The following is a 27339-nucleotide window of genomic DNA, read 5'->3' as shown; positions in this document are numbered from 1 at the left end:
TGCATCCTAGCACCAGTACTGGAATAATATGGAAGAGACTCCAAGAAGGATACATCTGCACTGACATACTCCCGACAAGAAATCAAATTATAACAATGATACCCCTTTTGATTTTTGGGATAGCCTATAAAAATACACTTAGTGACTTGAGTTGCTAATTTATCACGGTCAGGTCCAAGTCTGTGCACAAAACAAATGCACCCAAATACCTTGGGCGAAAGAGAGAAGAGAGGTACATTAGGATACAAGATTTGCAAAGGAATTTGGTCTTCCACGAATGATGAAGGCATGCGGTTGATCAAATAGCAGGTTGTGGTAATTGCATCACCCCAATATGAAGCAGGAACATTGGATTGGATCATAAGGGTGCGGGCTACATCAAGGAGATGCATGTATTTTCTCTCAGCCACCCCATTTTGTTGGGAAGTATAGGCACAGGTGGTTTGAGGTTGAATACCATGGTCTCGATAAAATTGCAACAACTCTTTGGTTTTAAACTCAAGGGCATTATCAGTGCGGATAATCTTAACAACGCACTCAAACTGAGTTTTTATTTCAATAACCAATGATTTGAGGATACTCGGAACTTCAGATCTTTCTTTTATTAAGAACACCCAAGATAACTTAGAAAAGACATCGACAATAACAAGATAATAACGACATTGGGTCCTGGTAGGAATCTTACTAGGACTCGACTGACTCTGACTAGAAGGAAATGAACTTCTATGATGCTTGTCCAACTGACATGCTTCACACTGGAATGATGTAGTAGACGAAATTTGAGGAATGACACGACGAAGCTTCGACAATGAAGGGTGTCTGAGACGACGATGCCACTGAACAGGACTAGAGGAGTAATCAACTGCAGCATAAATATTTTCCACTGGGTGGTGTAGATAGTAGACTCCATTTTCTTCATAGCCTCCACCAATCTTCTTTCCCGTCAGCAAATCCTGAAAATGACAACAAACAGGATCAAATATCACTCTACAATTTAGCTCTTCAGTAAGGCAACTAAGTAAACTTTGAGGAAATGAAGGAGCATGAAGGACATTGTTCAACTGCAAAGAAGAGGATATAGAAACATTTCCCTGACCAACAACAGAGGAGGAACTCCCATCAGCTAAAGAGACACTCTGATGTGCAGTAATAGCCTTTTAACTTTGAAAAATTTTGAAAGTTTCCACATAGATGTCTAGATGCAACAGAATCAATAATCCACTTACTATCATGGGAAGACAGGTTGTCTCCTGTTGAGTAGGCCACACCAGCTACAGGAGAAGAGGAACTTAAAGGACGATGTGCAACCAGCTCATCATATTCTGCACGACTAAGAGTAATAGAATCACTAGGGGAATCGCTTTCATTCTCTACCTCTAGTTTTGTAACATTCGGCTTCAACGGAGGAAAGGCAGGTTGTTCATGTTTATCCCAACAACGATCTTCTAAATGTCCTGATTTTCCACAATAAGTACATTGGAGTTTACCTCTACCTCTTCCACGATCTCTTCCTCTAACATTCAGAGTATTTCCTCGTCCATAACCAGATGGAACAGCTTAAGCAAATGACTGAGTTGCAAGTTGAGATTGTCGAAGAGAGATGGCAAGTCTACTCAACCGATTGTATGCATCAGCAAGAGTTGGAACATCAAGCCCAGTCAACATTTGAACTTTAGCGACTGAGAACTCTAACGATAGGCCTATGAGGAACCGAGCAACCATAGTTTGTTCTTGATGATCCTTTTGTTTTGAGCAACACAGAAGCCTATGAGCATTAAGTCTCTCAAAGGCATCCTTAACGGAGGCATAGTACTGGGCCAAGGTCTGATCCCCTTGCTGCAAATTATATATCTTTTGTTAAACTTAGAGAATTCGACTCACATTAGTCTCTTGAGAGCATGTATCTCGAAGATTGTCCCACATTTGTTTAGTGGTTGTGTAATAAATCAGACCATCAGCAATATGTGGTTCAATGCTATTCATGATCCACGACATAACAATGCCATTATCTTCTTCCCAAGTATTGTATTTTCCTGTTTTATCATTTGGTTCAGATTCCAACAGAATATGTTTTCTACGATGTCCAGACACCGACATCATAAAGGTTTTGAACCACCTTGCATAATTTGTTTCATTTAATTTCACAGAAGAACCATATGAAAAAGGATTGGCGAAGGCTTTATATTCCCCAATAGCCTCATTCTTGTAATCAGATTTTGGAACTTCACCCATAATGCATACAATTAACTCAGGATTCACAACCACTATCGCTGACACAATAGACTTCCACGTGCACCAAAAAAGAAATTTTGTCACAGTTTGTAAATCTGGTCGACTACCAACAATAGTGTCGTTCAGATCTACTCTCCCGACCCACTAAGAGATCAGATCTGAGTTCTCCCAGAACTTACGATCTGCTCCACGATATGCAGATCCACGACAGTGTTTAATCCTCACCACGACACCTAGATCTGTGATCAGATCTAAACAATCCAGAACATACGATCAGATCTGGAAAAAAAATCCAGTATGCAGATCCACGACTATATAATGTATTTAATCTTCACCATGACGCAAAAAAAAACGATTGTCAAATCTGACCGTCACCCACTTCACGACATCATCACAGCACCCATACATGTACCCACCATATCTGGTCAACAGAAACACATGGTTTCATCACGACATTTAGATCTGATTACAGATCTGAGTCATGACTCTTGTCAGACTACAGATCTGTTATCAAATCTGTCCCACTCGGTTCCTCAAAAATAAAATCTGACACACCTTGGATCTGATGCCCTTCACGCGAGCTTTGGCGCAGAACCCGAAATCACGCTCTGAAGGTTGATTGCTCTGATACCATGTAGATAGCAAAAATGAATAGAAGAATAAGAAAAGAGAGAGAGAGAGAGGGAAAGACGTCAATCTCTTAATTAGGTCTAATCTCCTTTAGTTTAAATAGAGATTAGCCAAAAGAATAAATTTACATTTGGGTCCTTCATTATTCATAAAATCTCAAATCCAACCTTAAGAATAAATAAACTCTAGTCACTTATCTTAACAGAAAGAAATAGACGCCCAACGACCTGGTCGGATTATCGGATAAACAGACCACCCCCACCCACTTTTATGAATGCTTAGGGACTTGTACTTTTCTTTTCCTACCGGGCATTGTTAGCCGCTGCATGGACTGCAATGCACTTTAGGGAAAGCGTTCAGGTTCTGTCACAAGTATTGATCAATCATCCGATTACATCAGGCTCACAAGAGGTTGAAGGTCCCCCGGACACCCAAGATGAGTGTCTTTACTGGAGAGAGCTAAGGCATTCCATAGAGATTTGTCACCCTAAGGAAGGTTGTGACAAAAGGATATTGGCAGCACAGGGACTCGAGGACGCAACTTCCTCAGTCCAGAGTGCTCTGAGACTACTCGAGCATGTTGAGGTACCACCGAACTCAACGGAAGGCAACTCCTCGCCCAACTACACGCCCTCGCCATACTCCCGAGTGTATACGCCGGCTTCACCCCTTTATGCACCAGACTCGCCACATTATATGCCTACAACACCCCCCTACGAGATGGGAGCCCTCAACAAGACTTTATGACCCTCTCCTAGGAGCAGAGTTAAGCGCACTGGCAACAGGAGGAATTATCTTAGATATTTCTCTAATCGTCCCTAAAGGGAGATGGTACTTGTGGTTTTCATTCAAGAGTCTGTGAACTCTTTTGTTGTTGTTGTTGCGACTAGTTTTCTATTTCTGTTTTATCAACCAGCAGTGCTCAATTTTTTTACGTTGTTCCCATAATGTATATATATGTGAGTTTTTGTCTCTGATTCCTTCGAATTCTTTAAATCCTGACTTAAGCATCTTTTGTTATAAAGGATGACACAAAGCACTCATGGCGATTCGAATGACGAATGGTCGGAGCAACGGGGATTCATCCTGGATTCCCTTAGTACCTTGGCTGATGCAATCTGGAATCAGGTTCGCATCCAAAGGGATCAGGTTTCGTCTTCTAAGGTGAATTATCATACTACTGTTACGTATGAAAAAATTCTGAAACTTGATCCCCCCGACATTCGCTGGCAAGGCCGATCCAGAACTGGCCGAAAATTGGCTCGAGGAGACCGAGCACACATTCCAAGTATTGTCTGTACCATGGTTGCCAGTTGAGGAAGCGGGAGCGGGAAGCGATACGGGAAGCGGGAGCGGGAAGCAAGGCACTTTCAAAATTTTAGGAAGCGAGGAAGCGTGGGACCACTTAGGACCGATTCGGGAAGTGTCTCGGAAGTGACCTAGAAAGCATCTCGGAAGCGACCTAGGAAGCGTCTCGGAAGCGAGGGGGAAGCGTGGGGGAAGCGTGATGGGAAGCGCGCTTCCCATTAAAGGGAAGTGCGTCCCCCATTAAAGGGAAACGCGTCCCCCATTAAAGGGAAGCGAGCTTCCCAAAAAAGGGGGACGCTTCCCCCCACGCTTCGGAAGCGCGACGTTTCGCGCTTCCCCTTTTAGCTAGGCGCTTCCGGTAACCCTGGTCTATACTTGAAGACAAAAAGACAGTATTTGGGACTTATCGGCTTAAGGACAATGTGTGCAAATGGTGGGATATAACCCGGGGAATCCAATTTTCAGGAGCCACGGTTATTCCATGGGAAGCTTTTCGGGGTGCTTTCCTAGCAAACTACTTTACCCCTCATGCACGGGACAAGAAGAAGGTTGAATTCCTTGAGTTATGCCAAGGCAGCTCAAGTCTAGTGGACTACACCAAATTTCAGAACTTGGAGAGTTATTGTTCTAACCTATTCAAAAACGATCGAGAACAGGCTCGAAAATTCATTCGAGAGTTGAAGGAAGGGCTCTGACATCAAGTCCTGACCAGTATGCCATCAACCTTTTTTGCGACTGTTGCGGCAGCCACCCTTCTAAGTGATGACTGGGAACGTTCTAAGAACGTCCTGAACAAGAAACCAACTACAGCAGGTGGCGATCAGAAGAAGGTTCCCTCAGGTGCCCAAGTTAAACGGCTAGCCTTCCATGAAAAGAATGACGGAGGAAAGAAGCATGTTCCTCCGACCAAGAGGCAGCGACCACAGGGTATTCCTCAACCCAGACAGCAGTCTGGTGATGTCTACCCTAAATGCAAACGGATGCATGGCGGGCAAGCATGCCCCCGTGAGACATGAGGATGCCTATACTGCGGTAAGATGGGCCATTACATACTGGAATGCCAAAAGAAGAAAGCAGATGACCTCAAGAGGAATGGCGGAGTACCCCAGCCCCCTCGACCTCCTCAGCAGCACCTACAGCAAACGAATGGTCAGAAGAGAGCGTCAAGGCATGTTTATGCCACCATAGTCAAACAACTGGCTAAAGGAGAACTCGTGCAAGGTACTAGTTTGGTCGCTGACCAACCTCGAAGTAATATGTTGGATGTGTACAACCCGATCTGGAAGAACACTATTTATGCAACCTACGTATCAGATATGGACGTAGTCTTGACAGACCAGCAATTGCCTGCTTGTGCAATTCTACTGGATATGACGAAATTTGATGTCATACTAGGTATGGCTTTGTTCCATAAATATCACGCCTAGGTTTTCTGCCATGATGAGAAGGTTGTGTTGTCTCCGCCAGGTGTTCCTAAGGTAGAGTTCAAACTATCAAAGCCTGTCTTTGTGGGTTGAATGATATCATCGATACAACAACAACAACAACAACTACGCCTTCATCCCAAAACAATTGGGGTCGGCGATATGAACCAACAAAGAAAATCATTCTGGGTCTTCCACATGAATCCTTCTCCTCCATTCATTTCTATCCAATGCCATGTCCTCGGTGAGGTTCAAAGCATGCATATCCTTTCTTATCACCTCCATCCATGTCTTCCTACGCCTACCCCGATCTCTTTTAACTAATATATTTTTCCATTTCTCCATCCTTCTAACTGGAGCATCATTAGGCCTTCGTCGAATATGTCCAAACCACCGTAAACGATTCTCTCTCATCTTATTTTCAATAGGTGCAACGCCTACCTTCTTACGTATCTCCTCGTTCTGAATCTTATCTTTTATTGTATTTCCACACATCCATCTCAGCATACGCATCTCAGCTACACTCATTTTTTGAATATGATGTCTCTTGGCAGCCCAACATTCCGTACCATATAGTAAAACGGGCCTAATAGTCATCCTATAAAACTTTCCTTTCAACCGCAATGGCATTCTACGATCGCACAACACTCCAGTTGCACTCTTCCATTTCATCCACCCAACCTTTATCCTATGATTTACATCTTCATCAATTTCTCCATACTTTTGAATGATAGATCCCAAATATTTGAAAGAATCATCCACCGGTATTTCGTGCTCACCAAGCTTCACTACACTCCCATCTCTATTTCGTTGCTTACTAAATCGACATTCCATGTATTCTGTCTTACTCTTACTCAACTTAAAACCTCTTGCTTCCAATATCTGCCTCCATAATTCTAACTTAGCATTAACCCCAGCTCTAGACTCATCAATCAAAACAATATCATCAGCAAACAACATACACCACGGCACATTTTCTTGAATTGATCTCGTAAGCTCATCCATCACTATAGCAAATAGGAAAGGGCTTAATGCAGATCCTTGATGTAACCCAATCGTTATAGGAAAATTGGTTGTCACCCCTCCACAAGTGCGGACATTGGTAACTACTCCTTCATACATATCTTTAATTATACTAATGTACTTGAGAGAAACACCTTTCTTCATCATTGTCCACCAGAGAACGTCCCTAGGTACTCTATCGTAAGCCTTCTCCAAATCAATAAAAACCATATGCAAATCTTTGTTCCTCTCTCTATTTCTCTCAATAAGTTGTCTAAGAAGATGTATAGCTTCCATAGTAGATCTTCCAGGCATAAAACCAAATTGATTCTCCGATATCATGACAACCTTCCTCAACCTAGACTCAATCACCCTCTCCCAAAGTTTCATAGTATGACTCATGAGTTTTATACCACGATAGTTTGTGCAATCTTGTATATCACCCTTATTCTTATATAGAGGTACCAAAGTACTCTTCCTCCACTCATTAGGCATCTTATTTGTCCGCCAAATCTTGTTAAAAAGATTTGTCAACCATTCTAAACTTTTCTCTCCCAAGCATTTCCAAGCCTCGATAGGTATACCATCTGGGCCAACTGCCCTTCTTGATTTCATTTTCTTCAAAGCCTCTGCAATTTCTTTCTTTTGAATCTTGCGCATGAAGTCATGATTCATCTCATGAAAAGGAATGGAAAAGTCTCCAAGATCCTGAGCATGACTTTCATTAAATAGCTTATCAAAATAATCTTTCCATCTCTCCTTAATCTCCTCATCTTTGACTAAAACCCTTTGCGTTTCATCTTTGATACATCTAACCATACTCAGATCCCTCGATTTCCTATCTCTCATTTTTGCAATCCTATAAATATCTTTCTCACCCTCTTTGGTATCCAACTTGTCATAAACCTCCTTATATATCTTATCCCTCGCGTTCCGAACTACTTTTTTAGCTTCCTTTTTTGCTATCATATACTTCTCCAAATTCTCATTATCACGATTTTTACTTAGATTTTTATAACTCTCTTTTAACCTTAATAGCTAATTTGACATCCTCGTTCCACCACGATGTATCCTTACCTAGCAGTGCACCGCCTTTAGACTCACCCAATACCTCCTTAGCCACCTTTCTCATGCCACCCGCTATCTTATTCCACATAGATTCTGAATCCTCCTCGAGACACCAATCAACTTCCTTAACTACCCGCTCTACAAACATTCCTTGTATAGCTCCTTTCAGTGCCCACCACTTAATTCTAGGATCTATCATATGTCTATCCCTTTTGCGGCATTGTCTAATTCTAAGATCTAAAATTAAGACTCTATGTTGTGTAGCTATACTTTCTCCCGGTATAACCTTACAATCGATGCAACAACCCCTATCTCTCTTTCTAAGTAGGAAAAAATCTATCTGACTCGTATTAACCCCACTTTTAAATGTTACTAGGTGAGACTCCTTCTTCCTAAACCAAGTGTTTGCTAAGATCATATCATAGGACAAACCAAAATCTAAAATCCTTTCTCCACTATCGTTTCTTTCTCCTATACCATAGCCTCCATGGATACTCTCAAATTCATCCCTACTAATGCCTACATGCCCATTAAGGTCACCGTCGATGAAAAGCCTTTCTCCATAAGATATCCCTTGTACTACTCCATCTAAATCTTCCCAAAATTGACGCTTAGTGGAATCATCTAAACCTACTTGAGGTGCATAAACACTAATAATATTAATAATATCCGTACCTAATACTAATTTAATAAGTAAAATCCTATCACCCTTCCTACGAACCTCAACTACATTATCTATAAACTCACGACTCATAACAATCCCTACTCCATTCCTATTCCTATTTATTCCTGTATACCAAATCTTATATCCCCAAGGTTCTATCACTTTTGCTTTCTCACCTACCCATTTGGTCTCTTGTAGACATAAAATATCAATCTTTCTCCTACACATAACATCTACTAACTCTACCAACTTACCAGTTAAAGACCCTATGTTCCAAGTGGCTAACCTAATTTTATGGTCTCTTGAATGATATCATCGATGAAAGCGCAAAAGTATTTGCGAAATGAATGCACTGCCTTCTTAGTCAGTGTCGTCTGGTCTGAACCAATGCATGTTTCAATCAAAGATCTAGAAGTAGTTTGGGAGTTTCCTGATGTATTCCCAGAAGAGTTGTCAAGACTTCCTCCGCATCGTGAGGTAAAATTCAACATCGAGTTGTTACCAGGCACCGTGCCAATCTCTAAGGCACCATATCGGATGGCGTCAGCCAAGTTCGAGGAACTCAAGAAGCAGTTGAAGGAGCTAATGGACCAGGAATTCATTCATCCCAGCGTTTTGCCCTGGGGAGCACCGGTATTGTTCGTGAAAAAAGACGGATCGTTACGGCTGTGTATAGACTATCGGATGCTCAATTAGGCCACAATAAAGAATAAATATCCGCTACCTCGTATCAAGGATCTGTTCGATCAGCTACAAAAAGCGAAAATCTTTTCAAAGATCGACCTTAGATCTGGGTATCATTAAGGGAGATGACGTTTTAAAGACAGCCTTTCGAACCAGATACAGGCACTATAAGTTTAGCGTCATGCCCTTCGGACTCACCAATGCGCCTATAGCTTTCATGGATATGATGAATAGGGTTTTTAAGCCATATTTGGATACCTTCATGATCGTATTCATCGACGACATCCTAGTGTATTCTGAAAGTCTGGAACAACATCGTGAACACTTGAGCATTGTCTTGTAAACCTTGCGAAAGCAACACTTGTTCGCCAAGTTTTTCAAATGTGAGTTTTGGCTCGAAGAAGTTATTTTTGGGGCATGTTATTTTCAAAGATGGAGTCTCTGTGGATCTTGCCAAGGTAGACATCGTGCTGAGTTGGCAGCAACCGAACAATGTTCGTGATATCAGGAGCTTTCTTGGATTAGTCAGATACTATCGAAGGTTTATCCATGACTTTTCCAAGATCGTTCTACTGATGACTAAGCTACTAAAGAATGAAGCTAAGTTCGAATGGAATGATAAGTGCAAGGATAGCTTTGAGATGCTGAAAAAGAGACTCACGACTACTCCTATTTTAGCTTTACCTTCAAGTCAGGGTGGGTTTGTTATTTACACCAATGCCTCTGGGTCAGGCTTAGGTTGTGTATTGATGCAGAATGAGAAAGTGATCGCTTATGCCTCGCGCCAACTTAAAACTCATAAGAAAAAATATCTTACTCATGATTTAGAGTTAGCCGCGGTGGTGTCGCATTGAAAATTTGGCGACACTACTTGTATGAATAACAGTTCGAAGCTTTTACCAATCATAAGAAACTCAAGTACTTGTTTTTTTAAAAGGAATTGAATATGAGACCAGCGCTGGCTGGAATTCCTCAAGGACTATGACTTCACCCTCTCCTACCATCCGGAAAAGGCGAACGTTGTAGACGACGCCCTCAGCAGAAAGACCACAGGAGCTTTGGTCACCTTTTGTGCACAGGATGGAAGTTGGTAGAAGACTTGGTCGCATGGAAACCGTTTACAAGCATGCAGGACTCAATCAGATTGTCAAATCTCACTGTTCAACCCGAGATACTCGCTAGAATTATCGCTGGGTAGAAGGACGATGCACTTTACGAGAAGCTGAAAGCTCGAGCGGAGCAGCACGATACCTCTTTATCTTAAGGAAGAAGGGAGTATATGGCTAAAATATCGTCTATGGGTTCCCAATAACCCTAAGTTGAGAAACAAAATTCTAGCGGAGGCTCACAAATCCTGGTACACCATTCATCCGGGAGGCACAAAGATCCAAAAATGTTCCAAAAACATTTTGGGCCAAAGTCGCTCTTATGGTGGTTTATTTAATTAATAAAATGCCTTCTATTGTTGAAAATACTTCTCCCAATGAAAAATCATTTAAAATCTCTCCCAATTATTCAAGATTATGAATTTTTTGTTATAAATGTTTTGTTCTTTCCAACAAAAACGATAAGCTTTTCACCAAGGTTATTCCTTGTGTTTTCTTAGGTTATGCTGAAAGCCAAAAAGGATTTATATGTTATGATATTAAGAAAGGCAAACTTTATGTTTCAAGGAATGCAACTTTTATTAAAAAAAAATGGTTTTGGAAAAATTGAGTCGAAGAAACCATGTGAGTATTCATTTTGTTTGATCTAATGCATGAGCATAATACTACTAATGATAATAATAATATTGATGTGAATGAAAGTAATGATATTCATGACATGCATGAAAGTGTTGATGATAACACTCATGATGCACATAAAGGTGATATGACTACTGTTGAACCTCACAATGAACTTCAAACATACTCTCATCGTACACAAGACCAACCACCATATGCATTAAAAAGGTATATTCAAAGTGAAGGCATAGATCAATCTAGTGTTAGAAGATCTACGAGAATATCCCAAGCACCTAGTAGGTTTGTATCTTATGAGTCGTTTGAACCCCACTATAGAGCTTGCCTTATGGTCATACACTCCTATGTCTAACCCTCCTATAATGAAGCCAAAAGTCATCATGAATGGATTGAGGCCATTAATAAGGAATTAGAATCCTTAGAAAAAGAGAAAACTTGGGAGATTTAATCATTACCTATAAGAAAGAAAATCATAGGACGTAGATGGGTCTATAAAATTAAAACCAAAAGTGATGGAACATTAGAAAAATACAAGCTAAGTGAGTCGCCAGTGTTGTTAAAAGCGTGCCTCGCCTTGAGGTGAGGCTCTCTGCGCCTCAATGCGCCAGCCTTAGGCATGATAGTAATAATAAGAAGAAGAAGAATAAGAGGAAGAAGAAGAAGCATTTTTTATTTATTTGTAATTTTAGATATTTTTCATAGTTTTTTTTAGTTTTCAAAAAAAAAAATTGAGGCTTACACTTTACGCCTCACCTCAGTTTTTGGTGGAGCGCCTCACTTCACCTCAACGCTTTTCACAACATTGCTAGTCACCGAAAGGTATAGTCAAGAATATAGGATAGATTATGAGGAAACCTTTTTCCCAGTAGCTAGGATGACCACAGTTTGAACTCTCATCATCATCGCATCTATTAGACAAGGGTCTATCTTTCAAATAGATGTTAAAAATATTTTTTTAAATAGAACGCTTAATAAAGAAGTCTATATGGAACCTCCACTCGGATTAGCTTTGACATATGAAAAAGTTATCCGTTTATGAAAGGCTTTGTATGGTAAAAAACAAGCCCCTAAGGCTTGGTATCATCGTTTTAGTAATGTGATGGTTCAACTAAGATTTAGATCTTGTTATACTGATACTATATTGTTTGTTAAGTCCTCTGATGCAAGTATAGTTATTTGGCTCCTTTATGTAGATGATATGATTATCATAGGAGGTGATAAACAGGGAATTAGTCATATCAAGATGAAATCAAAAAATACTTTGATATGACAGATCTTGGCTTTCTTTGATATTTTCTTGGGATAGAAATTGCTTACTCACCACGAGGGTATTTTTTGTCTCAAACTAAGTATGCAGCCAAGATAATTGAATGGTCAGGTCTTACGGATGAAAAGAGAGTGAACACACCAGAGGTCATCATTGCAAAAATGAAAAAAGATGATGGAGAACATCTCAAAGATCAAACTACATATCGCCAAATGATTGGCGCCTTAACTTACCCTTCTATTACTCGTCCTTATATTGCTCATGTTATTCATACTGCTAGTCAATTTCAGCATTTTCTCACTATAGTATGTATGGGTATTGTAATGAGAATAGTTAGATATGTTAAAAATAATATCAATCATGGTTTGTTTTTATCATCTCCTTCCCCATTAGATGTTATTGCATATACTGACTTTGATTGGGGAGAAGATGTAAATGATCGTCGTTTAACCACTGGTTATTGTATTTTTTTAGATGATTCCTTGATATCTTGGAGATGCAAGAAACAACAGAAGGTGTTCATGTCTTCCATAAAAGCCGAGTATTGTGCAATGGCCACTACAACTTGGTTGCGACAATTACCCGTGAGTTTGACGAGGGGGTGTTAGAATACAGGTTGTATAAGCATATATATATACGTGTGTGTGTGATATGATTGCAATATGTATGACCCTCTAGGGATATTTTGGTCTTTTGACCAATGTAATTTTTCTATAATAGGTGTCGCCCAATAGGGGTTGCTTTTATTTAATATGGTAATAAGTTATATTGTCAAGGGCATTTTTGTCCTTGACAATATAACAGAAATATAGCTTTTGGAGCTCCCAATGGCTAGATTTCTAGCCTTTGGAGAGCCCCGACAGCTATATTTTTTGGAGCCTCTCACTCCCCTTTTTGCCTATAAATATGGGGCTTAGACCCCTTGTAAAGTTATGCATTTTGTGTGCATCATGAATGAAATAAAGATTATATTTTTTTAGTGTTGTGTGTTCCTCTAAGCCCCAAAGTTGCCGCATGGGTGCGGGTGCGTGTCTGCGGCACTTTCAAAAACATTGGGTGCGGGGGTGCGGCAAAAAAAATAATATATATAGAGAGAGAGAGAGAAGGGGGGTCCGATGATTTCCCCCGACGCGGGTCCTGCTGCTCGGTCAGCGGGCGGGGTCCAGGGGGGCAGCGCCCCCCCCCCCCCCACCCACCCACCACCACCCCCCCAAGATTTTTTTTTTAAAATTCCGCAGCCCATTTCATAGGGCAAAATGTTTTTTTTTTAAATCCAAAAATGGACCAAAATGACCCTAGGTGCGTTGACTGCACCGGGTTCCGCACCCGCGTCGCGTCGACGCGGGTGAGGCACCTGTCTGGCCGAATCCCCGTGACATACCCCCTAAGTGGTTGTTGTGTTTTTGCCATTTGTGTGGGCTTTGTATTGGCCTCTTGTTTGAGGTTTGTGGAGAGCACTTTATTTCATTACATCATCTACTAAATAGCATATGGATTTTACCAGAGTTATCGGAAGCTTCTTAGATATGTGGGAAGCTCGCTTCCCCGAAACTCGCTTCGGAAGCGCGATACTCCTCGCTTCCGAAACTTGATGAGAACCTTGATTCCCCCACGCTTCTCCTATGCTTTCCACAAGCTTCATTTATTCTTATTATATGTTCTCTTTAACTTTTCATGTTTTTTTATGTGTTTTCTCTAGCTCTTCTCACTCACTTCCACGTGCTTTCGCTAAATTGGTGGTTATCATTTTTAGATTTTGTTAAAATTTTAATTCTTACACTAAAAAATCATGAAATTTAGTATTAGTCACTTTTATTTTAGTTTTTATTTGTGTTTTATTTTGATTCTCATTCAATTCTTATATTTCTTTTTTTTATTCCTCGCTTCCCGCTTCCTATATATTTTAAAATGCATCGCTCCTCGCTTTTGTTTCCCGTATCGTTTCCCGCTTCCGCTTCCTAGTTTGGCAACCTTGGATTTTACACAAACAACAGGTGAAAAACTCATAAAATGTGTAACAAATAGTTGCACGCAGAACACTGTAATAAAGATAAGATTTACCTGCCAGCTATTAATACAGAGAGCAGAAAGATAATTCTGCATCCATGTGGCCAAATTTGAACATTTACTGTTGCTTGAAGGACTAGTTCCCCTTCCATACCATGTACCAGAGCTTAATGCATATAACTCGGGACTGATCCGTCCAATGCTGCAACCAAAGTTTTTAAACGCGCCAGTAAGAACCTTACAAAAATAAAAATTAGAATCTGAAGAATAAGCAAACTGTACCAAAAAAATAACTTCAGAAAAATCCCATAAAGATGTTAAAACAGCAGGTTAAGGGCAAAAGAATATCTCCTCTGATGATAAAATAGATATTCCAGCATCTCATCTACCTCCAGCCGATATGTCTATCATTGATATTATCAAAGAAGGGCAAAAGTGACAGTACAACTCAGTTCAGCAGATAGACCGTGACACATGGCAACAAGAGACATAGACTGAACTGCGCAGATCAGCTCGAGAGAAGCACCTTATTGACAGGTGGGTGAGTTATGTGTTAATATATATATATATATATATATATATATATATATATATATATATATATATATATATATATATATATATATATATATATATATCCTATTTGTTTTATATTAAATATATGCATGTATATGTGAATATATATATCTATATATTTTAAATTCTGTCATTTTTTTCTATTGCCCACTAGGGGCATTTTAGTCTTTTTACACCCTTGAAACTAGAACTGTCCACTAGGGACAGTTTTGACTTTTGTATTTTGTATTTTTTTCTTTTATTTGTTTGATCAAGGGCTCTAGGGCTCTATGGTCTTTAACCATAGAGTCATTTTGTTGCTTGATCTATTGCTGGGCTTTTACTTACAATTTCTCATTTTGTCATCATCCAGTTAGTAATGCACGTGCTTGCAACAACCCTTATTCCCCTACTGGTATTAGGGGTCACAAACTATTAAAAAAAATCACATCCAAATTAAGAGATTTATGTAACCAACCTTCCATAGGGAAAAGGAATCCCAACCAGTGCTGCAATTGTCACTGCAAAATCAAGCTGTAAGCCAATTCCAAAAGTGCTCATTACTAAATTGATATTGAATAACAGATAAAATGAATGGTATGAAAACCAACATAACCCTAACCTGTTGGATGGAGTTGATGCAAAGTTTCTTCCCTTCCTGAAAAGGACGGTCATGTCAGCCTACCATTGAACATTAATTTGTAGGATTTAACAAAATTACGCTTAAGAAAATTTGGTGTATAAAAGTTACAGAGGACCTTCATGAGCAAAACGTGCTGAGAATTACAGAATAAAAATACAAAAGAAACGAGATTTCAAGATAAATTGAAAGATGGAGATCAAATGCCAATAGCTTAAACCCACTAATTCCATCACTCTTCTAGCATTAGTATTGTCTCCCCCTCACCCAGTCTTTGAGTCATTTGAGTGTTTTTCATCCAAAAAACAATATTGGTTTATGTTTGTTGTTTATAAATTATGACATACACAGTACGTTTACTATCCGCTAAAGGGCCTTATTCATCACCCACAGAATAGATTGTCCTCAAAATACAATAAACGGTTCAAGCCAATCTAGATACAGAAAAGTTCCCTGTTGCCTCATTATGTCAACATTCTGTAATGGTTAGGAGGCCAAGCGGCCTCATCATGTTTTATTTATGTGATTAATTGTAATGAAATATGCGGAAAAGAAAAGTATGTCCTACAATGGACATTCACACATAGAAATCAAAGAACAAGTCCAAAAGAGGACATACACAAAAGCCAATAATGGCTAGAAAGCATAAAATCTTATAAATGCACTAAAGGGCTTGAAGAAGCCACTCCTTACAAAGGGGGAGACCCCACTTATTTATAGGCAAGAGAGGAGTGAGGGAGAATTAGAGAAAAGCAAGAAAGAGGGACCATTGGGAGTCCCAACAAGGAATCGTTGGGCTCCCAACGGTCACAATTGTGACCGTTGGGGGCCCAACGACTCTTTGTTGGGGCCCCCAATGGCTGTGCATTAAATGCACAAAAAGGACAATAAAAAAACAGAAAAAAGAAATAAGAAAAAAAGAAAAAGAAAAAGGAAAAATAGAAGAAAAAGAAAAAGACTAAAATGCCCCTATTGGGCGAGTTTACAGAACTACCCTTTATCGGGTAGTGTATGATAAATATTTATATATATATAGATATATAAATATATATATTACATATATTTTAACACCCTCCCTCAAGCTTTACGGGGATACAACGGAAAGCTTGTTGAGAAGAAACATGAAGCGAGGAGCAGCAAGAGCTTTGGTGAAGAAATCTGCCAACTGGTACTCGGATGTGACGTAGGGTAGTGCTATGGTTCTTTTCAGGTACTCATCTCGAACATAGTGGCAATCCATCTCAATGTGTTTAGTACGCTCATGGAAGGTGTGGTTGCTTGCAATATAGATAGCACTCTTGTTATCGCAACACATCTTCGAAGGATTTGAGATGACAATGCCCATATCACAAAGGAGACTTCTAAGTCACACAAGCTCCATGGTTGTAGTGGTCATTGCACGATATTCCGCTTCAGTTAGGATAATGAACTTTATGTTGCTTCTTGCATCTCCAAGAAATCATAAAGTCACCTGAGAAAACACAAAAACCAGTAGTTGAGACTCTATCATTGGGATTTCCTCCCCAATCAGCATCTGTATAAGCAATTAAATCAAGGGATGATAAAGAGAAAAGAAAAACTCTCTTAGTTATGGTGTTTTTAATATATCTGACAATCCTTAAGACTGCACTCATGTGCACAGTTGTAGGTGCATGTTGAAACTGACTGACGGAGTGAACTGCATGAGCTATGTCTGGCCGAGTGATGGATAAGTATGTCAGAGACCCAACGAGTTGACGGTAGGGAGTAGGGTTCTCGAGAAGTGTCCCATCTTCCAGCCTTAGCTTTGCATTGATAACCTCAGGGGTTTCAGTCTTCTTATCATCCGAAATTCCAGACTTTGAGCAAATGTCAGCAGCAAGTTTCATCTGAGAGAGAATATATCCTCGGGGAGAATATGCAACTTCAATACCTAGAAAATATCTTAAGAAACCAAGGTCAGACATGTCAAAATTTTCTTTTAAAATTTTCTTAATATTATGGATTCCTTGCTCATCATTTCCAGTGATGATCATATCATCAACATATAGTAGTAGAATAACTACAGAAGACCCTGCACTTTCACAAATAACGCAGTGTCAGTATAACATGAACGAAAATTTAAGCTAATCATTACATTGCTAAATCTGTCATGCCAAGCCTTTGGAACTTGTTTTAACCCATATAGAGCCTTTTTTAGTTTAAGAATTTTGTTTTCTCCAATAGATACTCCTGGCGGAGGATCCATATAGACCTCTTCACTTAGTTCGCCATTAAGAAATGCATTTTTAACATCCAATTGATAGATAGGCCATTTTTTAACAGATGCAACCGCAATAAGAGTCCTAACACTAGTCATTCTGGCTACGGGAGCAAAGGTTTCTTCATAGTCTATTCCGTACTCTTGAGCATATCCTTTGGCTATCAACCTAGCTTTATAACGTTCTAATGACCCATCACTTTTAGTTTTAATCTTGAAGACCTATCTATATCCAATGGACTTCTTCCCAGCGGGTAATGAAGCTATTTCCCAAGTTTTAGCCTTTTCAAGGGCACTAAGTTCAAGTTTCATGGCCTCAACCCATTGAGGAATGTTTTTGGCTTCATTATAGTGTGATGGTTCATGATAAGAGTGTAATGCAATTAGGCATGCCCTATATTTAGGTGTTAGTAACTCATAGGAAACAAACCTATTAGGAGGATTGGAGATTCGGCTAGATCTCCTTAAAGAGGTTTCTTCTATGTTGAAATTTTGAGAATATTTTTCTAAAGCGCTTATGGGAGTTTCTTGACCACGCCTAGCATAGGTTTGAATTGACCTATTTTTCAAAATCATTACTTCCATTTTCATCATTACTAAGAGGAGTATCCTCTAAGTCATTAGGAACATCCTCTACGTGAGGAGTCACATCTTCTTGAGAGAGAAGATCAAATAAGAAAGCATATTCGCTTTCATCAATGTCTTTATTTTTCTCAAAACCATTCTCATTTTCTAAAAAGGTAACATCTTTGGATACATATAGTTTGTTGCTTTTGGGGTTGAAGCACCTAAAACCTTTTTTATTTTCTCTGTATCCTAAAAACACACATTCGATAGCTTTGGGAGACAACTTATCTCTTTTATGTGTGAGGACAAAACACTTACACCCAAAAATTCTTAATCTATTAAAATCGGGTGTTCTTTCAAAGAGTTTTTCATATGGAGATATATTTTGTAAGGATGAGGATATCATTCTATTTATCAAGTAAGTGGAAGTTAAGGCGGCTTCGGCCTAATAGCATTTTGGAATTTCTTTAGAAATGAGAAGAGTCCTAGTGGTTTCCAAGATGTGTCAATGCTTCCTTTCGGCTAGACCGTTTTGTTGGGGAGTCCTAGGACATGACCTTTGATGACAAATGTCATTGGTTTCTAAGTATTCTTGAAATTCATTTGATAGATATTCTCCACCAGAATCGGATCGAAGAATGGAAATATTAGTTGAAAATTGATTTTCGACAATCATATGAAATTTCTTAAAGAAATTAAACACTTCGGATTTTAGGTTGAGAAAATAGATCCACACATATCGAGTGAAATCATCAATGAAAGTAACATAGTAAGAATATCCTCCTTTTGATATGACCGGAGAAGGACCCCAAACATCCGAATGAACTAATTCAAAGGGTCTTTTGGACACAAATGTTCTATTTGGAAAAGGGGTGGATTTCATTTTTCCAAAAATACAACTCTTGCAAACAAAATGTTTCTCATTACAAAATTTCTTTCCAAAAGGAAAGGAGTACATTTTTGAGAAGCTTGGATGTCCAAGTCTTTGATGCCAAGTTTCTATATTTTTATCTTGGACATGATTACAAAATGAGTTGATGGGAAGTTTCAAATGGTTCATGTAGTAGAGATCTCCCCTCCTATGGCCTTGCTCAATCCGCTTCCCGGACCGGAGATCCTGTATAGAGCAACCCTTGGTTGAGAAGGAGATTTCACATCCATGATCACATATTTGAGAGATGGATAAAAGATTTAAATTAAGTTGAGGTACAACTCTTACATTTGGCACAAAAAAATCTTTTGAACAGTCTAAGGTTCCAAAACTTTTGACTTGTAAAGAGGTACCATCGACGGTTGAAACAAAAGAATTTTTGGAGTTGCTACATACATTGGATAGTCCATTTTCAATAGGGGTCATATGAAAAGATGCTCCAGAATCAAGAATCCAAGAGGGCGTACCTGGAGGAGAAGAAGAGGCAATGGCGGCTCCCGAAGTTGATGGCGATTTGAATAGAATTTGAAGTGCTTCGGATAGTTGAGCAAGGGAAAAGGACTCTTTCCCTTTCATTGGCTCCTCCTTCTTTTGTGGAATTTCTTCAATAATAGCAACTTTCCCTTTTGGAGGTTCATTTATCTTTGGACAATTAGGTCTTATATGACCCGGTTCTTGACAATGATGGCAAATGGCTTTCCTATAATTGCCATTATAGTTGTTTTGCCTCCCAAAGTGTGGAGGCTTATATGCTTTCATATGATTGCCGGGTTTAGATACGGCAAGAACTTCATCTCCTCCCTTAATCATGCCAAGACGAGTTTCTTCTTGGCATATTTCGGCTATGTCATCTTCCAATGGAAGCGGTTTTGACCTATGAAGAAGGGAGGACCTAACTTGTTCATATTCGGGCCTAAGCCCATGTAAAAATTGGAAAAAGTGTTCTTTTTCCATTTGTTCTCTTCGCATCTCCACATCTTCACTAGATACCCATTTGGGTTCAAGAAGGGATAGCTCATCCCATAAAGGTCCAAGAGTGTTATAGTAGTCTCTTACACTCATTTCACCTTGCTTAATGGTACGGATTTTTTCTTGGATAAAAAATTGACGAGCAAGGTCTTTTTGGGTATACATACCTTTCATAAAAAACCATGCTTCATTTGCTAGGTGGAATTTAGCAATGTTGGCGCAAATCTTTAGCTCCACGTTGTTCATGAACCATGCAAGAATTTTTGCATGCTTACTTTCCCAATCTTCTACCTTGGATTGGTGATCTTCAATAGCCTTCATGCGAGCATTTCCTTCTAGAGCTTTTTCTTTATCACCATCAATTTTTGTAAGTTGAAGTTGAGGTTCCCTAATGGTGCCCATAACATATCCCCAAAGCTTTTTACCTTTGAGGTTGTTCTCCATGGCGGTGGCCCACATCATGTAGTTAGTACCATTAAGCTTGAAGGAGAGATCAATCTTTTGTTCTCCTTCCATTATATAATCAAGAATGGAGGACAAACAATGAAATATGCGGAAAAGAAAAGTATGTCCTACAATGGACATTCACACAAAGAAATCAAAGAACAAGTCCAAAAGAGGACATACACAAAAGCCAATAATGGCTAGAAAGCATAAAATCTTATAAATGCACTAAAGGGCTTGAAGAAGCCACTCCTTACAAAAGGGGAGACCCCACTTATTTATAGGCAAGAGAGGAGTGAGGGAGAGTTAGAGAAAAGCAAGAGAGAGGGACCATTGGGAGTCCCAACAAGGAATCGTTGGGGGCCCAACGACTCTTTGTTGGGGCCCCCAATGGCTGTGCATTAAATGCACAAAAAGGACAATAAAAAAACAGAAAAAAGAAATAAGGAAAAAAGAAAAAGGAAAAATAGAAGAAAAAGAAAAAGACTAAAATGCCCCTATTGGGCGAGTTTACAGAACTACCCCTTATCGGGTAGTGTATGATAAATATATTTATATATATATATATAGATAGATATATATATAAATATATATATTACATATATTTTAACAATTAATGTCATGATTAACTTGCTTTTGGAACAAACAACACGTAACAACTTCCAACTTTTGGTTTGAGTTTTGAATCCTGCACAAGGTTACAGTTCACTTTTGGTATGATCAAGTTTTTACACAAAGTTTAGGTCTCAATCAACTCATCTCAGTCTAATGATGATATAACATTTGATCAACCTAACAGATGAAATATGGGATAGGTACCATTACATGGCGTGAAGGATCAAACCAAAAATGAACAACTTCCAACCAAATTCATTTTTCCACTACATTATACTATCAAGACTAAAAGAGGCAAAATACATTATACATGGATTTTCAGGGACAGAAATTTGAATCTTCACACTCTGACATCTAGATTCACTTGTCCCATATACCTTCAATCTTAAACTTCGTCCCTCTGTTTCTCATCTTCTCTCTTGTTTTATGTGCTTAACAATCTAAGAGAAATTAACTTTCAGTATATTCTGTAAGGACTCATATATTTGCCATCATTCTTTCAGTCATTTCATATGATCATTCAGTTATTTAGATTATCCATTTATATTTATCATTTGACTTCAATGTTAATTTCATTTTATGCAGGTTCTCCTATCATCTAACATGGAGCATTAATTTCCAAAAAAGTGTGAAAGTGCAGATCACAACCGCATCAAAACTGCAAAAGGAGTTATCAAGTTCAGTTGGTATGGTTTCTGGAGGTTTCTTTGTGCTCATTGCAAAAAGTGATGTTTCCACCTGCATCAAGTAGACAATGAGTCAGGCATTAATTAAACTCTACTTATAAACTTTATTTTATATGAGACCTCTTCAGAAGTTCCTCCACCATGATCACCATTTATGGTTTGTCCATGATCACCCATCACAAGAAGGAAAGTGTTCTCGTGTAAATCTCCAGGCTCCGAGTGGTTCTTCAGAATGTTTATAACTCCCTGAAGAAAGAAAACAGACAATTCCCAGTTTAAACGTAGTGAGTAAAGATTACATGTTAGACACTAGTGTGCTTGGGTACAAAAGATCATGCATGCACATACGTTCATCATATTTCAAACACACAGGACACTGGTAAAGAACTAAAATGGACACTGGTAAGAGACAAAATCAATTAGGCAAAATTCAACCCCAGATTTTGCTTTTTGCGAGACATACATTTCTTAAAACTCATTTCTGTTCCAAATTCACTGTTAATCGCTGTATTTTTGCTTTCGCTGTCAAATTCTTTTTTAGCAGAGTCAAAACCAATTTTCTTCGTGATATGCCCAATGCTAAATACACCATAGATACATATTCTGTTTTCCTTCCTTTTTCTTCTGCAGGGGTGTCAAATATGATGTTTTCCCACAACTAGGCATGTCCAATCTGGAAACACTTCTATACAAAATCACAGGTACAAGAAAACAAATAGTAAAAAATAAAAAAAAAACATATGAATTTACAGTTCACCTCAAGAACTTGATTGTATAACTCCAACTTTTCAATCATAGGAGTAGAATCAACACCAAATATATGCCCTGCATGATCCTAATACAAATAGTTACATAAGCATCTATTTTTACATAATCATCAAATAAAGGAAACAAAGAAACCAAGTGAATATGCAAATATACTTGGTTTAATCCTCACAACAGTCAAATACTTCAAAATAGTGTATCAAAGAAATAAGTTGAAGTTAGGAACAGGAGACTTCAGTGGATCTTGCAATAAGAAGCCATGTTTCGCCATAATAAACAGGACTACGACAGAGAAACAATGAGTTGCCAATTAATAAAATAATTAAGATATGTCCAATATCAGGCTAAAAATATGCATAAAGCTCAAACCTTCAGAAGTTACATTTAGAGATGATATATGATAATTCATTGTAAATGGAAACCATTAGACAGTTATTTAATACTTATTAACAAAAAGAAGGCAACTATATCTAAGTCTAATCAGACCAGAAACACCAAACTGGCCCTCCTTTCACAACTACATGTCAAGGATGAATGAGCATCAAGAAGGCTCGCAGTGCTCCCAACATGTGCAAAGAACAATGCTCATATCTGATATGCACAAATATTTTCCTCATGCACCAAACTTAGACAATCTTCATGGCATAAAAAAGCAGTCCCTTGAATTCATATTTAGGCAACTAAACAAACAAATGACATCCAGGAAGATGATCCTAGTGGATTGTGCCAGAAAATATCAAGATTCATACTCATTTACCTTCAATTTCTGTATATGGACTGGCACAGTATGGCACGGAATCCAAGACAAAAAGAAAATAAAGAAAAATAATGATTTTGTCAAAAATAAATGAAATCCAAATGCATTATCATAATGTATTTGGCTAAATACAACAAAACATACATAGCCAAGAAGAAGAACAAGAAATAAAGAATCAATATTTTATTAATAAAAATATTCATAAAATTTACAAGGCAGCCTCACTACAATACTCAGGCACAAACACACTATTTGCATCCATCCTCTCACTTTACAAATGCACACACACCTATGTCACATGGGTGCGGGTGCGGGGATGTGGCACTTTCAAAAAATCTGGGTGTGGAGGTGCGGCAAAAATATAAAAAATTATATATATATATTTATATATATATATAGTCCAAAAGTTGAACATAAATGACCCTGGGTGCGTTGACTGCACCTAGGGTCAGGTTGACTGCATCGGGTGCAGGTGCGGGTGCGGCACCTAGTTGGAGAATCCCTGTGACATATAGGGCAAAAAAAATCTTGGAAATTTTTTTTTTAAGTTCGAGAATTGGACCAAAATGACCCTGGGTGCGTTGACCGCACCCAGGGTCGGGTTGACCGCACCTGCACCCTCGTCGAGTCGCGTCGATGCGGGTGCGGCACCCTGCTAGCCGAATCCCTGTGACAGACACACACCTATATATAATAGTGAGAGACGAAGAGAGTAGCCCAACAACTAGTTGGTCAGTTTAAATTGACCAAAATAAATAAATAGAAATAGAAAATACAAAATTAGTCATTTAAATAATGACTAAAAAGTAAATTAATTAAAATACCTATTCTACCTCTACAAGTATACATTATATATACTTAATCTAGAAAATACCTAAGCTAAAGACTAAACACCCAATAAGTACACCAAAGATATACCTTGAATACAAAAAGAAATAGAAGATTTGCCAACAAGTATATCTAAGTCTACTTCCCAACAATACATGTATGTTAACACCCCCAACCCCAACCGGAAGTTGTAAGAACAAGACAATGAATAAAGATAGGTCGTCAATAGCTTTCATCCATAATCCTCATGATAAGATATTTCAAAGAACAGCTTTGATCATTAGAACCCCAAACACTTCAATCTTCAAATCTTCAAGAGGCCTTAGCCCAACCAATGCCTTCTCTTAGATATTGTAAAGAAAGGATAACATAACACAAATATATATATATATATATATACATATATTAAAACAAATATGATTTTGAACAAAACAAAATTTGTAAAGCACAACCTAAATATAATAAATAAATATAATATTAGATAAATATATATGGAGAGATGATGGTTAAGCTCACCAAACATAAAAATACAATATATAGAAAATGCAATAAACACTCAAATAGAAGTCAAAAATTCACATACAACAAACCATTTAAAAAGTCCCAAACTAAACATGAGAAACATTTTCAAAAACAAATTTAAAATTCACAATGATGACCATAACCACAATTTTTGCAAAAGGACAAGTATCAATATATTCACAAAATCCTATGAATGGATAGAAGATAACAAAGACCAAAAGATTGGATCACTTAAAAGACCATAACCAAAAGCAAGCATACCTCAATACTAGACATAAAATATCAAGAGAAATAGCAATCATACACAAACAATATTCCACTAACTTAAACGAACAAAATACAAATAATCAAGAATTCTAAGTCCTTGCAACAATTAGCCAATTTTTAATGAGATGAATACTAAATACAAGATCCCAAGATATTAAAAAGCTCAAGAGAACCCACAACATAGAAAGAATTACTATAATTTACTCAAATAAACAACATATATATATGCATGGAAGATATCTAATGTGGAACAAAGCAATAAATCAAAAAGTTTTTTATGTTACAAACTAATCTAAGAACATAACAGGTATAACGAATATGCAATGAAGCAATAACAAAACAAATTCCTATGCATAATATAGTGCATGCAATATATACGAAAATAGAATTTTTCCAAAAAAACAAGCATTTTCCCATGGAAATACTTAAAAGACTCACAAGAGCAGCGGAAGAAATAAAGGTACCCACAAAGGAGTCTAAAAAACTACAATAAATCTTCCAACAAAATTCTCCAATAAAAAGAATACAACACTTTGCATCAAAACCAATAAGGTTCCACAAAAAACAACAGTTTGGTCAGCACAGGCAAACACCTCACAGTCTCCCAACTTAACAACCTCAAAACCTGAATCTAATATATGCATAGGACCAAAAAGTAAAGCAAATGTCAGCGATAACCACACGAGTAACCATGCACCCACAAACTGGCTATCTAAACTAACAAAAAGCATCAGCTACAACCACAAGAAGTGCAATAACTCACATCACAAATGGTTGTAAAATTGATAACATCAGCTACAATGGGTGCACACAACTTACCACGCATGGTTGTAAAACTGATAAAACAACAATCTCTAGTTCTAACAAAAAATAGCAATTGAGCAAAGAAGTTGGATACAAAAAGGTAAAACACCCTGTAATGAAAACCAAACTTATGCCAAAAAGAGCTACAAGAAGGCCAAAAACACACAAAAACACAAATAATCCTTTTCAAAAAGCAAGGCAGCTAGAGGATTTGAAAACAATGTTCAAATCAAATCAAAATTCACAATCTCGAGGAATATGAAATTTAATACATTGGAACCATCATGATCATAAATAAATAACAGTTTAGCCATCACAAATAAAGATTAACATGAACATCCTACTACAACAAATAATAGAGAGGTAAGTTCGAGCTTCGATCATTTGCTTGTAGGGAGTTGGATCATCCAGAGGTTCTCCATCATCTTTCTTTATCTTATCATTTATGACCACAGGGGTATTAACTCTCTTCTCATTAGTAATCATATATCGAGCTACTAATTTGGTTGTGTACTTTGTCTGTGACAAGAAATAATCAAGAGGTGAGTATGCAACTTCTATACTAAGAAAATAATAAAGAAAACCAAGATTTTTCATTTCAAAGTTATTGTAAGACTCGAGTTTTTTCAAAAAACAAAAAAAATGTTTGGATCCGGGTCGCAACCTCCCCTATGTGGTCTATTTAAACCCCCCACAGGAGTGCCCCCGAGCTCCTCCACCTCTCATCCCTCTCCTCGACTCTCTCTCTCCCCGACCCTCACTCTCCCCCCCCCCCTCGTCTCTCTCCCTAGCCGGAAAGCAAGCCAAACCCCCTCGTCTCCCTCTTTCGCACGTCGGCGCAACCTCCTGACTCCCTGTAAGTCTCTCTCTCCCTCTCTCATCGTTTGTTGTGAGGGTGTTGACCCACACCCTCACAGCGGTTCTCTAGCCACGAGTGGTGGTGAGAACCAGCACCACCTCTGAAGCCAGGACTACCCGGCAACTCCCTGAGCAACGGCACCACCATAGTGCCGCCTCTCCCCTACCGCCCGAGCCAATCGACTCCACCACACAACACCCACCTCAGTCGCCTCTCTGCTAACGCCACTGCCCTAAGCCACCCGCTGCACCCTTAGACCCCACATCTCCTTCTTCGAGTTTCTGCTAACGCAACCCCGATGTCGCCCTGACACCAACGACACTCGAACTCTCCTCTCCTTCTTCCTCTTATGATTTCCAGCAGAAATCGACACCCCCCCCCCCCCCCCGTTTTGTTTTTCGCCGGCAAACCAGAGCCACCAGCGGTGGTGGCTCTGGCTTGCCAAGAGAGAGGGTGTCGAGCACCCTCTCCTCTTCTCCTTCTTCCCTTGTTTTCTCAGAGGACACCAACAGCTAGCGGTTGATGCTGTGGCTTTTGGGTGTCGACCAGGTGGGGCAGCTGAAGCCGCCACCCACCTTTTCCCAGTTGTTTTTTTCTCACTGGCAAACCAGAGGCACCAACGGCGGTGGCTTTGGCTCGTCAAATGAGAGGGTGCCAAGCACCCTCTCCTCACTCTCTCGCTCCTTCCAGGCTAGTAGGGCTCTCAACCCCCCTTCAGCATTTCTCCTTGTTGAAGGACCGAGCAAGGCTCAGTCCTGTCATAGGGTTGGGACCAGGTCGGGCTCGGCCCGACCACCGAGCCCACCCCCCTCCCTCAGTTTGCTTAGCCTGCCAAGCTGAGCTCAACTAGAACCGAGCTCAGC

General features: G+C 39.0%; 1 protein-coding gene across 2 annotated transcripts in view; it reads right to left on the bottom strand.

Annotated features, from left to right (window-relative positions):
• Positions 1-27339, bottom strand: part of LOC149839641 (Alkaline-phosphatase-like family protein) — a 72855-nt gene that overhangs the window by 22293 nt on the left and 23223 nt on the right. For both annotated transcript variants that reach the window (XM_090002702.1, XM_090002703.1), the window contains 6 exons: positions 22432-22509; positions 21795-21920; positions 21637-21726; positions 15206-15241; positions 15062-15117; positions 14083-14230 (listed from right to left, as the gene is read on the bottom strand). In XM_090002702.1, coding sequence (XP_089858828.1) covers positions 14083-14230; positions 15062-15117; positions 15206-15241; positions 21637-21726; positions 21795-21920; positions 22432-22509 — 534 coding nt within the window. The remainder of the gene's footprint in view (positions 1-14082; positions 14231-15061; positions 15118-15205; positions 15242-21636; positions 21727-21794; positions 21921-22431; positions 22510-27339) is intronic.

Source organism: Nuphar pumila, chromosome 4 (assembly GCF_984573655.1).
Source record: "Nuphar pumila chromosome 4, dmNupPumi1.hap1.1, whole genome shotgun sequence".
In the NCBI taxonomy this organism is placed as follows: domain Eukaryota; kingdom Viridiplantae; phylum Streptophyta; class Magnoliopsida; order Nymphaeales; family Nymphaeaceae; genus Nuphar; species Nuphar pumila.
This window is presented reverse-complemented; position numbering and strand designations above follow the sequence as displayed.